Source organism: Onychostoma macrolepis, chromosome 16 (assembly GCF_012432095.1).
Source record: "Onychostoma macrolepis isolate SWU-2019 chromosome 16, ASM1243209v1, whole genome shotgun sequence".
NCBI lineage: Eukaryota > Metazoa > Chordata > Actinopteri > Cypriniformes > Cyprinidae > Onychostoma > Onychostoma macrolepis.
In genome coordinates, this window is record NC_081170.1 from 2351187 (window position 1) to 2366808 (window position 15622).

A 15622-nucleotide genomic window follows, 5' to 3' on the forward strand; every position below is an offset into this window, starting at 1 on the left:
TATTAGATATAAAAATTATATATAAAATGTATATTATGTTAAGGAAGAGCATTAATTTATCATAAATTGATTGGAACTCATATTAGAATTAAAGGTTTTGATTTTGGATTTCTCTTTTTATCACTATAAATTGGAAATACTGTCAAAAGACAGAAAAAATATAAATTTTAACCATATTTTTAGAAGTAAAATGTTATATAAATTTAGGCGAATGATATACGTGACCCTATTATTAGAATTACAGAAAGTTAGGTCTTAACGTTTGTATTACAGAAGCAAATCTTAACTTGATTTGGGATTCTTATCCTATCTTACATCTGTAATTGAGTGTTTAATCTTATCATTATACATTACTGACACTCTATCCTCCAATTTGATACTGTTAAGTGCTTTGACACAATCTGTATTGTAAAAGCGTTATATAAATAAAGGTGACTTGACTTGACTTACAAAATCGTGTCTTATCTCTGGTTAGGAAATCTTAAATTGCATCAAGTTGGACAGTCCACTCTCAGGTCTGTTATCAAGCAACCAACACTGATGAGGTAAACAAATGCTACTTCACTTTGAAAATAGCCTTTTGCAAAAAACCGTAAGGCATTAGTCACTTGCGCTACACCTGGCAATGCTCCGTGATGCTTTTGTTGGTCTCTGTAACGCTGGCTGCAGTTCCTGTTGCGTGGCAGTCTGTAATTACTTTTATAAGTGTTCTGTCATCAAAATGTAACACATCTTCAGGGTCCTCCAAGAGTCTTTCTACCATTAAACGTCTCCATTCTTCATTTTCAATTATTAGTAAATGTAATACCATTGTCGGACAGCGCAACTGTAAGCGTTTTTTTCCATTAGCTTTCAAATAAATTTGTTATTTAAGTTAGGACAGTTGTGGGGTTGCTCTAAAGTTAAGACAGTTTTTAGGATTTTTTGTCAAGTTAGAAGGTTTCTGTAATACACCCTTCCTATCTGTGGTTAAGATAAGATAATGCACTTAGGAAATGCTGTTCTGTAATAGCTTTTGTCCTAAATGTGGTCCTAACTGTGGTCAAACAGATAAGATGAGATTTTAAAGTTAGGATCTTTCTGTTATACGCACTGCAGCACAAAAGCAGTCATGAGCAGCACAGGTATATTAGTAGCAATAGCCAACAATACATTGTATGGGTCAAAATTATCAATTTTTTTTCTTATAAAAAAACAAACAAAAAAAAAAACATTGAAAATCTGGAATCTGAGGGTGCAAAAAAATCCAAATATTGAGAAAATCGCCTTTAAAGTTGTATCTCAGCCAAATATTGTCATATCATAACAAACCATACATCAATGGAGAGATTATTTATTCAGCGAAATTGAGCATCATGACTGGTTTTGTGGTCCAGGGTCATCTGAAAGTTGAATAAATAAGCTTTCCATTGATGTATGGTTTGTTATGATCGGACAATATTTGTACAACTATTTGAAAATCTGGAATCTGAGGGTGCAAAAAAATCTAAATATTGAGAAAATCGCCTTTAAAGTTGTCCAAATGAAGTTCTTAGCAATGCATATTACTAATCAAAAATAAGGTTTTGAGTAGGAAATATACAAAATATCTTCATGGAACATGATCTTTACTTAATATCCTAATGATTTTTGGCATAAAAGGAAAATCGATCATTTTGACCCATACAATGTATTGTTGGCTATTGCTACTTAAGATGTGGTCCAGGGTCACATATAAACAAATTTGTATTTATTTTCTTATTGACCTCGGTTTCGTAAGGCTTGTCTCCACAGGATCTTGCCGATGACGGAGGTCCAGGCGTTCTTCACCTCTCCAGAAGCGGCCTGCAGGATGAAGGTGTCCTGTGATTTCCTCCGGCGAAACCAGATCTCGAAGCGCAGGCCGCTGTCTCCCACGTTCTCCGTCATCCCGATCTCAGCCGTCTGAGAGGAGAGCAAACACTCCTTCAGTCACAAAACTCACAGCAGAAACTCTGCGTCTGACGCCAGACTCGTATTCTGTACCTTGAAGGACTGTTTGTAGATGTAGATGTCGTATCCTCCTTCAATCTTCTTGGTCTTGCTGAAGAGGATGAGATCCTCGAAAAGGAAAACGTGGCGCAGGTATTTTTTGCGTCCGCACCAAACGATAAACTCGTCCTGACAGCGAAGCTGACCCTGCTCCTTCAGATTGACCTGAGAAAAACACAACACAGTTTATAAGTCTCCATCAAATCAGGTCAACACATAATCAAACTGCTAATATAAGCTAATTCAAATTCTCTGTGTAATTTTTGTGAAATACAGTAAAAATGATTGTATTACAGTAGGAATCTTCAATAAAAATAATAGGAACAGTGAAAGAGATTTAATGAAATTAATAATTTATTTTAATTACTAAATAACTTTATTTTAGTCACTTTAAATATTTATTTAGATACATAAAATAATTATTTAAATAAACTGTATTCATATAAATAAATAATATTTTATTTATTAAATTGTTATTTATTTTATTTAAATCAAATAAATAAATAAACAATTATTTATTTGAATAAAACTCTTAAATAAAAATAATTATAATTAATATTTTAAAATAATTATATTACTTACATTGTTATTTATTCAAATAAATAAAAACACAATTAATAATTTAAAATAAATAATATTTAAAAATATATTTTGTTTTATTTATTCAATAATTATTTACTTTACTTACATTGAATTTATTTGAATAAAATGTATTATTTATTTTAATTATTTATTTTATTTACTTTAATATTTAATATTTAAACAATTGTTTATTTGAATAAACTGCATTTGAATATAATTATTAATACATAAAAATAAAAATATTTATTTTATTTTAATTATTAAATAATAATTTATTGTATTTACTTTAAATGTTATTTCCTTCAAATAAATAAATAAAATTGTTTGTTTGAATAAAATGTATTCAAATACATTAATATTTATATTAATAATTATAATTATGACTGTCTAGCTGGTTAGCCACAACTTTCTTTTGTGATGACTGAAACTCAATCAGATAAAGTTAGGGGTCATATCTTTATTGTGGTATTACTGATATTATAAAAACCTAAACTTTTACTGGTTTAAACCAGAAACCATGTGATGTCCATTCCAATGGACGCAGGGTCTGGAGGGCTTAAATAATAATTATTTATTTGATCTAAATCAAGCTTACATCGCAGCCGCGGATGGCGTCCATGGCCAGCAGGTCGTTCCCATGGCGCAGCTGGAACTTGATCATCTCCTCCGCTGTTCTGAGGTCAGCGAGCTCCTGCTCCTGAGACTGACCGCACTCCTTGATCAGATCCTTCAGGAGGAGAGCGTATTTACTCATCCTCTGGATGGGCTTCAGCAGGTACGACGCCAGGTCCATCTTATCGCCCAGCTCCACCTGCTTGTTCTGCAGAGCACAGGAACCGCTCAGAATCGTGCGTCAGCTCGAGTGAACAACGCCATGGAGGAGAAACACCAGCGCTTACCTTGAAAAAACTGTTTCCGTGGCTCGTGAGCAGGGCGTCTGAGCGCGGCTTGTTTTTGCTGTACAGGGCGTACATCCCGAACTGCTCCTCCTATCCGTGGAAAAAACACTTTTATATCTTACACAATCTCGTAAGATTTTAACAGCATTTATCGAGAGCAACCATGACCATTTCTGCCATTGCACACTGTACACATTATCGTTTAAAAGTTTGAGGTTTTATCCAAATAAATAAATAATTATATTTTAAAATATTTTATTTTTTATTAAATAGCTACAATAAATGGTATTTATTTAAATAAATTAAAAACTATTAAAATAATATACTTGAATTAAATAAATAAATATGATATTTGAATAATAATTATTTTATTTACTTAATAATTAATTATTTTATTTACACCAAATGTTCTTTATTCAATCTTTATTTTAAAGATTTAATTTAATTATTCAATAATTACTTATTTACATTAAATAGTATTTATCCAAATAAATAAATAAATAAATATTTATTTGAATTAAATGTATTCAAAAGTAAATTAATACATCTACTTTATAAACAGTATAATAATATAATAATATTTACATAATTATTTATTTTATTTAATTATTAAATAATCATTTATTTAAATTATTCATTAATTTTATTTACATTAAATTCAAATAATTATGATGAGCGTTTGATTTGAATTCATTATTCAAATAAATCATACTTTATTAAAAAATATTTTATTTCATTTAATTATTCAATAATGACTTTTTATTTATATTAAATGGTAGTTATTCAAATAAATCAATTTTTTTTATTAAATGTATTCACACAAATGAATAAATCTACTTTATAAATAGTGTAATATAATAACATTTAAATATTTATTTATTTATTAAATAAGACATTTATAGTATTATTTTATAAAAGATTTCTATCTTAAATAATTGCTTTTCGTTCTTTCATCAAACTTTCTATTCATCAAATAATCCACCATTTCCACAAAAATATTAACTGTTTTCAACATTGATATTAATCAGAAATGTTTCATGAGCAGCAAATCAGCATATTAGAATGATTTCTGAAGATCATGTGACACTGAAGACTGGAGTAATGATGCTGAAAATACAGCTGCACATCACAGAAATAAATTACATTTTAAAAGGTATTTTCATAGAAGACAGCTATTTTAAATTGTAATAATATTTCAAAATTTTTCAGTATTTTCGATCAAATAAATGCGGCTTTGGTGAGCAGAAAAGACTTCATTAAACATCACATGGACTCACGTGTTTGAGGAAGCAGCTGCTGATGGACAGCGGAGAATGAGCGCAGCTCTCCAGATCCATCAGGAAATACTGGCTGTGAAAGTCGCACAGTTTCTCCAAATTCCCAAAAATGATGCTGCGCTTCCCTCGGAGGTCCTGAGGAAGGTCCAGTCGCTCCATCTCGGGGAAGTAGTGCTGGATGATGTAGCGGAGCGATCTGACATACTCTCTCTCGGTGGAGATCATCTCATCCATGATGTGCTGGATTTTACTGAAACGCAGCGTGAATAAGGCAGTTCAGTCATGCACTCATAAAGGGGTCACATGATGCGATTTCTTGTTTTCCTTTTCTTTAGTGTGTTATGTAGCTGTTTGTGCATGTATACGATCTGCAGAGTTACAAAGCTCAAAGTCTCCCACAAAAGGATTTATTCTGTCTAAAAGAGAAGGCTGATCCAGATTGGGCTAAAACGCCTCATTAAAACACGCCCCCACATGTCTACGACACGATGTGGAAATATTTGCGTAATGCCACACTAATGTTCACGCAAAGAAAGAAGGCGTGGTTTCAGTAACCGCAGTAGTGTTGATGCAGCCATGTCAGGGAGACGCTGTGTTTCTATGCGAAAGCAAAAGCACTTTACTTGGCCTTCCGAAAGTTGATTTAATTAGGAATCATTGGTTAAGATTTGTTTACAACAGAACAGCACAACCCAGATGTTCGAATTTGTGCAACGCAACAGTTTCGTGAACCTGGGAGAGTACAAGGCTGGCTGTGCACTTTGCTATGACAATCTGGCGCTTCTGAATCAGCGACTGTAAGTATGTTTTGTTATTAGTTTAAGTATTTGCTATTGACTGTTCAAATGCGGAGTTATGCGCAGTGTAGAGTAACGCGTCGTGTGTGTGTGTGTGTGTGTGAGAGAGAGAGAGAGACAGGGTCACATCACAGTGGAGTCAACTGTCTTAACCAAGGCTTGAGTGCAAATACATACGAGCTTCATCACGAACTGATGGTAAAACTAACGATATTATTAACTGTCTTTATATTTACTTTGAAAGCTGAAGCTTGCGATTATGGTAAGGGGCGTTACATTTCCGACACGTGCTTGTGGTGTTTGGCCAATCACAATGCACTGGGTCAGTTAGCCAATCAGAGCAGACTGTGCTTGTCGGAAGGAGGGGCTTTGTAGAATACGACAGGCGGGGCATAGAGGAACTACAATAATGTACAGTATTTGAAAAATAATGTGTTTTTTGAACATTAAAGCATGTCAACATATTCTGTTACACCAAATACCCAAAATAATGATCTTTAAAATAGCATCATATGACCCCTTTAAAAGTAAAGGTGCTTAAAATGTTCATCAAAGCGATGTCATAGAAGAACCATTTTTGGTTCCACAAAGAACCTTTTGAGAAACAGAAAGGTTCTTCAGATGTTAAAGGTTCAGAAGGTTCTTCTAGGCATTGTGAAGCACCTTTGTTTTTAAGAGTGTGTGTCTCTCGCTGAGTTTGCTAATGAGATTTTTTTTTTTTTTTTTTTAATCGGCTTTAAAATGTGGATTTATAGTCAACTAAAAATACAATTAAAATAATTATTAATTATATTTGTTTATTTTTATGATTTATTATAATTACTAGGGGTGTAATGGTACACAAACATGAGGGTTTGGTACATGCCTCAGTTTTAACGTCACCGTTCGGTATGGTTTCAGGATAGCAGGAGGAAAAAAACTACTTTTAAAGAAAAAATTTAAACACTGGTTTACTGAAGAAATTGCTCTTTCGTTAAATAAATTCAATTACAATTAAAGTTTTCTTAGTGATAAAATAAGTGATTTCTTAGTCTACCTCAGCTTCTGCTGTAAACTATAGGGAGCCTTTTAAGTTAAGTTAAGTCGTGACGTATTGTCAAGTATTTATTTTTAACTATAATAATCAACACTTGAATTGTACGCAAACATGTAAATTGCACATAATGCAGTTTTTAAATTAAATTCTAAATTAAATAATTTCTATTTGTCGTTGAAATATAATAATTTACACAGTGGCTGTCATAACTTGATTCATAAAAGATTTATTTAAACATACATTAATTAAGACATTACAAGGGCTTTTACATTTGTAAAAGAAGAACTTTTTAATATTAAAAAAACAAACAAGCAAGCCCTGCCCAGATTTAAAAAGTAACTCAAAAGTAACGCAACGCATTACTTTCCATAAAAAGTAACTAAGTAATGTAATTAGTTACTTTTTTGGAGAGTAACACAATATTGTAATCATGCATTACTTTTAAAGGGGTGGTTAACTGGGTTTTTTTCTAGGCTTGATTGTGTTTATGGGCAGAGGATGTTAGTGAAGAGGATCGCGCAGAACCTGTGCAAGCACGGCTCTTAATAGTAGACCTACGTTTTTTGTTTGTTGTTGTCTCATACTTTTAGATACGCTGTTATTTGTAAATGCTACTATGTTAGCTTTTAATATACGGTTTTATTCTGATTAAAGCTTTAATACAGTACGGCAACCTCACACGCGTCCATGTATAACACTTCCCATAGCTATGTGAAAATAAGTGTATTCACTGAGCTGATGATTTGAATGAGAGAGAGAGAGATACAGAGCACGGAAACGCGAGGAACAGTATTAAGAACAACTGTTTTAGAACATTGATTTTTAAACTTGTGAATCCATTAGAATCATTAGAAGACAGAATCGTGATTCATATATGAATAGGTTTTTACGTGCACCCCTAGTTTTCTCTTCTTCTTCTCTAAAAGCAGCGCAGCATGGCCCCGCCCCCTTTGCTGCGTGTTCCCAGGGGCGGGGTTTATCTGGGGTTGTGACATCACGAACCCGGGAAGTAGCTCGTTGTAGACCCTACGAGCCGTTTTTGTAGGCATTAAACTACCAGAATTTTAAAAGACGATATCTCCGTTTGCATTGAACTTTCAGTGCTGCAACTTTGCAGATATTGTTTATGCTCAAACAGCAACATTACACACTAACTAATGTTAAAAAAGTGAAAATCACAATCAACCACCTCTTTAAAAGTAACTTTCCCCAACACTGAAGACCCGTATTGAAAATTTTCTGTACAAATACGTGTACCATTACACCACTAATAATTAGTAATATTTGGGTCTGAAAGGGGGATGTTCTGCGCATCACTCACCCACTGTGTCTCTTGCCGTCTGCATCGCTGTGTCTGCACTGAGGAGACGGGGACGACATGCTGCGGCTGCGGCTCAGCGCCGGGCTCTGCGCGTTATTGGAGACCTCCAGGCCTCGGATGCTGACGCCGCTGTAGCCGTGAGGAGCTCTGTCCCGCGCCGGCAGCTCCGAGCTCAGCGTCTTCTTCATGATCTTCTTGAGCGGCTGCTTGCGGAGGCGTGCCGCCGGTGAATGCAGCGGCTCCGAGTGACATGAGGCGGACGAGTCGACAGTGCAGTCGCTGTCGGTGTCATCAAACGCAGACGGGGGAAATGGGAACTGGCTTCTGGAAAACGGTCCTGCTGAGTGCCGCTTCTCATCTTCATCCTCAAAACACGGCGGTGAAGAAGAGCTCAGAGCGGGAGCCGCAGAGCAGTCCAGTCCGTTCTGAGTCTCTGCAGGATTCGATACGGTCTCTGTCAGAAACACAATCAGAGTTATTACCAAGCATTTCTATACACGCAAGAAATTAGTCTTGGGGAAAGTTACTTTTAGAAGTAATGCATTACAATATTGCGTTACGCCCTAAAAATTACGTTACTTAGTTACTTTTTATCGAAAGTACTTTTGAGTTACTGTTTAAATCTGGGCTGGGCACTGCAGAAAAAATACAGACATAGAGGAAAAGGCAAGAAATATAGCACAATAATAAAATCATTAATAAAACAGCAATAAAAATATAGAAAAATACACAAGACAGAAATTATAATTATAATTATTACTATTATTGTTGTTGTTTACTGTTAATTAATACTATACTGTAAAAATTAATAGTAATAATAATAATCAATGAAGAAATGTAAAACAAATTTTTTTATTTAATAATAATAATAAAAAATGAAGAAATATTACATATGTAATAATACTATACAATAAAATAAAAAAATGTGTATTTAATAACAAAACAATAACAACAACAATAATACATGAAGATATATTAGCAATATTAATAATGCAATACTGTAAAAATCAAATATTTATTTAATAATAATCAATGAAGATATATTACTAATATACACCTGTAATAATAGTACTACACTGTAAAATAAAAATGTAATATTTAATAGTAATAATAATAAATTAAGAAACATGACTAATATATAATAATACTAAAAATATTGAGATTTAATACTACTACTACTACTACTAATAATAATAATTTAATCATCATCATCATAATCATCATCAATGAATATACTAATACTATTATATGAAATAAAATTGAGTATTTAATGATAATATTAATAATAATATATAAGAAATATATTACTAATATATATTAATACTATATTGTAAAATACAAAATGGGATATTTAATATTAATAGCAATAACAACAACAATAATGTTCATTATTGGGTTTTTCTTTACAGAACAAAAAAATACAGATAAATATGATCATTAATGTTGAATTAGTTCTTCTATAAGTAATATTTGTGTTGTCTGTGTGATTTACCGGAAGCGGTCAGTGTCTCCTCCAGCTGTTGTTTGGTTTGTTGGCATTGCTGCCAGACACTGCTCCAGCGCTGCAGCTCCCTCTCGCTGTTAAGATCCAGCACCGTCTGGTTGAGCGAGCTGAAGTTCTCAAGAGAAAACTTTGTGGCCTCGCTGTGATAGTCCTGCAGGACCTGCAGCACAGTGGGCGTCAAACCGAGCGCGTCTCCGTCCAGCCTCAGCTGACAGAAATACTCCTGACAGTGCAGCATCCACTGCTTCGCCTGCGAGACACACAGTTCAACACATTATCAGAAGAGGCTTTTTTAATTATTGCATCGGCCGATAAGTTTTTCTGTCTGGCTGATAAGTGTCGTGGAGGTGACTTTTATTTTGACAGCGCTGAGAATTTTCAGAGGGATATTTACGGAGACTGAGGCGACTGAAAGCACACCCTGTTTATTTTCTTTATTTTACAAAAGCGCAAAGTTTTGTTGATATGGTGAGTATACACAAATAAAAGTAGACCCTTTTACAGATTCAAGTTATGTATTACTTTTATGTATCCAATCAAAAATGACGGAGCAGTTTAAGTTCTTTTCACTGTCATCTAGAAAATATGCAAGAGTCCTTACCGACCCCAGGCGATTACATTTACTAATTAGGATTTATTTTTACATTTTCAGTTTTCTTGTTTTTTTGTTTAATTTTTAGCGATGATCTTTTACATTTTCTGCTTTTGTTAATTTTTATTTTTGTTTAATACTATTTAGGTTTAATTTATTCTTATTCCAGTTTTAGATTATAGTTCTCAAGTATAAATTAGTGTTATTTTAATATCATTGATATACTATTATAGTTTAAGAATTCAAATGACATTTTACTTTTACATTTTCTGTTATCATTTTAATTTAAAATGAAATAATTATTATTTTATTTCAGTTAATGTTTATTTTAAATAGTAGTAGTAGTAGTAGTATATTTTTTTATTTAATGCCATGTCAGCATCTTAGGCTATTTTCATGGCAAAAACAATTAAAAAAATAGTATAAGTATAACAAATACAATAAAAACCAGAAAACAAACAAACACAAGTTATATTACACACAATGTTTTACATTAACATATGATAAAAATTCTAAAACTTTTTCTGGCAAAATTTCACTTCAAAAAAGAGTTTTCTACATACATTAAAAGTGGGACAGTCAAATAAAATATGTTTGACAGAAAGGGGAATCTTGCAGAGCATGCATTGAGTAGGGTCTTCACCTTTAAGCAAAAAAAGCAATCAAAACACTCGTTACCGATTCGTAGAACTCGTAGAGGTTGAGCAGAACGTTCAGCTCGTGTTTACGTGTTTCGCTGCGCTGCAGGACGGAGCTGATGTGCTCTTTGACCTCCAGAAGAGCTGGACCTGCTTTAGACTCGCTCAGTAACGCTGCTGCTTTCTTCTGCTGTTCCTACAGGAGCAAAATCAACACCAAGTGATCTAGTTAGTCATTCAGATGACCACTAATCCAAAGTGACTTAAGACTCTTTAATATGATTCGCCTCAATGTTTCCCTTCACACTCTATTTTTTTTTTTACTGTGGTTATATGAAACTTTTCTATATTTTTTTTTAATAGAAAAAACGTTACAGTTACATAACACATAATAAATTAATAAATCAAACAGAAAAAGTAATAGTTTAAAAATTTAAAATTAAATAAAATAAAATAAACGAAAGTGGACAATGTTTGTGATTTTAGTTTTAATGATAATAACCCTGGCGTAAAAAAAACAAAAAAACAAAACTAATTACTACTACTACTACTAATAATAATAAATGAAGAAATATATTATATATGTAATAATACTATACTGTAAAATAAAAATTGAGTATTTAATAATAATAATAGTAATCAATGAAGAAATATATTACATTTACAATAATACTATACTATAAAATAAAAATTTGTGTATTTAATAAAAAACAATACCAACAATAATAATACATGAAGATATATTAGTAATACATAATGCAACACTGCAAAAAAAAATTTTAATATTTATTTAATAAATCATCAATGAAGATATATAAAATAAAATATGTATTTTGTTTTTATATTATACATAATATATACAGATGTCATGTTTATGTTTGTCTAATTTATTTTGCAGTCATTCAGTGTGTGTTTATATTTTCCATCATCAACATTTGTGTCTCATGTCACTTTAGTAAAAATGGTTCAGCTTCGCCCAGATCAAACTGGCTGTTGTTGAGACTGAAACCTGTTCTTGAACTCATTTTATTTCACCAACAGTACATCTCTGTGTGATTTCTCAAAGCACTTACGGCGGACTCCTCCATGAACTGGGCCAGACTCTGTCTCATGTCCTGAATGGAGCTCAGAGAGAGACTGTAGGAGTCCAGAGGAGCCAAATGCTTCTCACTCTCCACATAAAACCACCTCTTAACCTGAGGACAGACACAGTATCAGCGCACAGCCTCTCCAATAATCAATTATTATTTAGAAAAAAAAATAATTCATTTACTCCACAGACTAGCTGATTTCTAATGATAACACACAGCATGAACACATGATAACATATTCTAGCATGCTACCAGAGCTGGGTAGTAACTGATTGCATGTAATCTGGATTAAGTAATCAGATTCCAAAAATGTAATTACATTTTAAAATACTCGTAATCAGACTACAGTTACTTTTTATAGATTACATGATTATATATTATTTACACAATAGCAATAATTTATTAATTCTCCCTAATTCCTCTTTTAAATGTTCCTTTCTAAAAAGCCTACACTCAGAGAGTCTTCCAGTTTTGATCAAAGACCAGTCAGTAGTCAGGTGGCTGTAATTACACAGAAAATTAAGAGGCTACCCAGCATTTGACACTAGATTTACAAAAATCATTTCAGTTTTAAGAAGTGTTTTAACACTGCACCAACACTACTGATGAACACATTCATTTCTATTTGAATTATCACTCAGTCAGTTTTTGGCGTTTGTCTTTCAAAGAAATTAAAATGCACAAATTCACCAACTTTTTTTGTCATCTGATCCTCATTAAAATCTAAATTTTAATAATGCATGCATGTAAACATTTGCATGTTTATGGCTCTCTGACATTGGTTATGGTCACATGACATGCAGGTAAACAAATCAAATATTTCATTTTTTCTGTAAGTGTTTTATTTTGATTCATTTAAAAATTATTTGTTTTAAATTTAACATTTTTATGATTTAATTAATCATTAGCTTTTCATTAAACTCATAAACCCCCTGCAGTTCCTTCACAAACCCTTGACATAATATAATATTTAATGCACTTCATGGAATTTATTTTCTTACTCTTTGTATTTTTATATTTATATGGTACAAGATTATCCTATTTAAATCAATGTGAAAAACGAGACAGGTCAAAAGTAATCTAAAAGTAGTCTGATTATATTACCTAAAATGTGTAATGTAATGGATTACGTTACAAACTACAATTTTTGTCATGTAATTTGGAATCAGTAACGGATTACAATTTGTAAGTAATCTACCCAGCTCTGCATGCTATCTAATTAATAGTTAACATGGGATGTGTTTTCTGATCAGAAACTGAGATCTAAAAACACAAACCCCTGCGTGATTTGATTGCATAATCACAATGCCTTATTGTCCACATTAAGAGCTTTAAAATGCCTGTAGAGAAAGTGATTAGGAAAGATCGCGTCTCTCACCTCCTGGTGTCTCTCCTGTAAGACACGCAGCTCCAGGAGCTTCTCCAGCTGCTGCAGGGATTTATTAGACAGAATGACCAGTTTATGAACCTCTTCGTCCACCTGGTTATACAGCGCACTGACCAGGTCCACAGCGTCCCTACATACAGCACAACAGCTCCGGTCAAACACTACACGACAACTAAACTGCATCAGTGTTATTAAACATTATTATGTGGCCAAAAATTCAAACTTTCTCAAGGTTGCATGATGGAGCGTCACTTTTTTCTTCTACATTCATATACTGTACCATTCCTATTGAAATTAATGTACATTTTAATTTTGTATTATTCTCCCATTAAAAATGTCAAAACATTAAAAAACCTTTTTTTTTTAAATAATTAAATAAAAAAAATTTAATTAAAAAAAAAAAAATCAAAATTATACATTTCTTGAGAAGCGATAAGACTTTATTATGTACAAAAACAATGTGCCAATGGGGTAATAAAAATTAATTTCAGTAACATTTAAGATAATTTTGCTTATATGTATATTGTTTTAAGGGTGTTTGGATATTTTCACTTGAAAACATTAAAGCAGATGGATAACATGTGCATGACAGAATAAAACCTGCCATTTATTTTTTGATAAAAAAATAAAATAAATAAATAAATAAATAATAATAATAATAATAGTGTCAAATTTTCCCATTAAAATAATGTAAATGTCCTTAAAAATATAAATTATAAATAAAAAAATATATAAATTATACATTTCTTGAGAAGCAAAATAAAGTGACTTAAATTAAATGATGTGGATTTGTCTCACATTTTTACTTAAAACAAGAAAGAAACAGTATACCAATGGCATAATAAAAATAAACGTGAATAGCATTTAAGATACTTTTGCTTAAATGTATATGGTTTTAAGAGTGTTAAAAATATTTGAGAAGCAAAATTGTGTACAATAAGACTTGTTTTAAGGGTGTTTGGATATTTTCACCTGAAAAGAACTATTTATGCAGTGTTTAAGTGTGATTAGGTTGAATTAAAGCAGATTTAATCATGATATGATTAAACCCGACAGTGACTGACAGGAGTGTTTTGATGGTGTGTGTGCATGTAATTAATAACACAGGGCTGGGCGTAAATAAACTAAAGGCTTTTTAAAGAAAGGAAAAATAATGAGGGCTCATTTAATTGATTCAGACAAGCTTTTCTACTCAATGTAAGCATCTGTCAGTCCTCTGATGAAGGCGGTACTGTACCTGTAGTTCTCGTTTTCACACATCTCCTCTTTTCGGATGCGGGCCAGAAAAGTGCCGCCCTCCAGCCGCAGGCGGTTGAGTTCGGTGTCGTCCAGAACGCTCTTCATGAGACTCTTCTGCTGGCTGATGATCTCGGACACCTCCTGCAGGAGCACAGACCATCAATACTCAATAATAATCAGCCGCCCCTCACACTGAACTTGCATTGCGTTACATTAAAAAAAAAAAACACACATTAGAGAACCGGTTTTTAATTCCAGTTGCGCAGATGAGGAATGTTGTAACATTGCGTTATTAGAACTATGCTATTCTATGATATTAGCCGTGCCATTTACACTGATTACTTTTATACATTTTAATGAGAAACCACGAGAAACAGGTGAATAAAGACTGAGAGTCAATGTTCAGAAATGATTATTTGAAGAAATGTAAAGCATTATGGCTCGTTTATGTGAGAGATGTGTGTGTTTTGATTTTCTGAGAGTGTTTCTTCATCTATTGTTTTGAACTATTCTGTATAGCTGTGTGTTGCCAAGCATGGTTGCAATGAGTTCATTCTCCAAAATTACATTATTTTTAATTCTTAAAAAAACACCATTATTTTATTTGAAAAAGTTAATAATTTTATTTTATGGACAAAATATTTTAGTTTATTTTGCATATTTTTGTTTCATTAGATTAGATAACATTTCAAGCTGTCATATGATCATGTTACAATGTACCCCACCTACGGGGCATGTTGTCACATTTCACTTCAATTCTTTTGGGGTAAATTAAGAAAAATGTATACACTATAATTATGAAACAAAGCCATATATTTGCACTAGAAAAGTGTGAAATTAATTTGGATAAAAAAAAATTATACTCTGAGCTCCATGTGGATTTACACAAACTGAGAAAGTCAAAAAGCGTTACGTTGTGACCCTACAAAGTAACAAAGCAGAGGGCAACAGCTGCTAAGCTTGGATTGGTCAGTAACATTCTGAAGGCGGGGCTTAGCAAAGGGAATGCCACTAAACAAGGCCATTTAAATCATTTTCAATGATGCTGCAGAGAATGATCAGAAAGTCAGTCAGTTTTGGTTGTCAGAATTACCTCCGACGTCTCCAGGCTGCCGATGTTGTTCAGCGTCTCGATGGAGCTCTGAAGGGAAGCGATGGCAGCGCTGCAGCTCGCAGCAAACGCTTCGATTTTCTGTCCGCGGAAAAAAACAAAACAACAAACTTCAGCACATTTTATTTTTGCATTTTA

The 15622-nt window shown here is 32.7% G+C and overlaps 1 protein-coding gene across 2 annotated transcripts in view; it reads right to left on the reverse strand.

Moving 5' to 3' along the window:
* Positions 1-15622, reverse strand: part of zgc:158766 (uncharacterized protein LOC100009641 homolog) — a 57029-nt gene that overhangs the window by 13134 nt on the left and 28273 nt on the right. For both annotated transcript variants that reach the window (XM_058747428.1, XM_058747427.1), the window contains exons 9-20: positions 15467-15565; positions 14372-14514; positions 13126-13264; positions 11730-11852; positions 10697-10852; positions 9415-9676; positions 7923-8376; positions 4769-5018; positions 3492-3581; positions 3188-3412; positions 2005-2175; positions 1746-1923 (exon numbers count right to left, since the gene is read on the reverse strand). In XM_058747428.1, the coding sequence (XP_058603411.1) occupies positions 1746-1923; positions 2005-2175; positions 3188-3412; positions 3492-3581; positions 4769-5018; positions 7923-8376; positions 9415-9676; positions 10697-10852; positions 11730-11852; positions 13126-13264; positions 14372-14514; positions 15467-15565 (2290 nt within the window). The remainder of the gene's footprint in view (positions 1-1745; positions 1924-2004; positions 2176-3187; positions 3413-3491; positions 3582-4768; positions 5019-7922; positions 8377-9414; positions 9677-10696; positions 10853-11729; positions 11853-13125; positions 13265-14371; positions 14515-15466; positions 15566-15622) is intronic.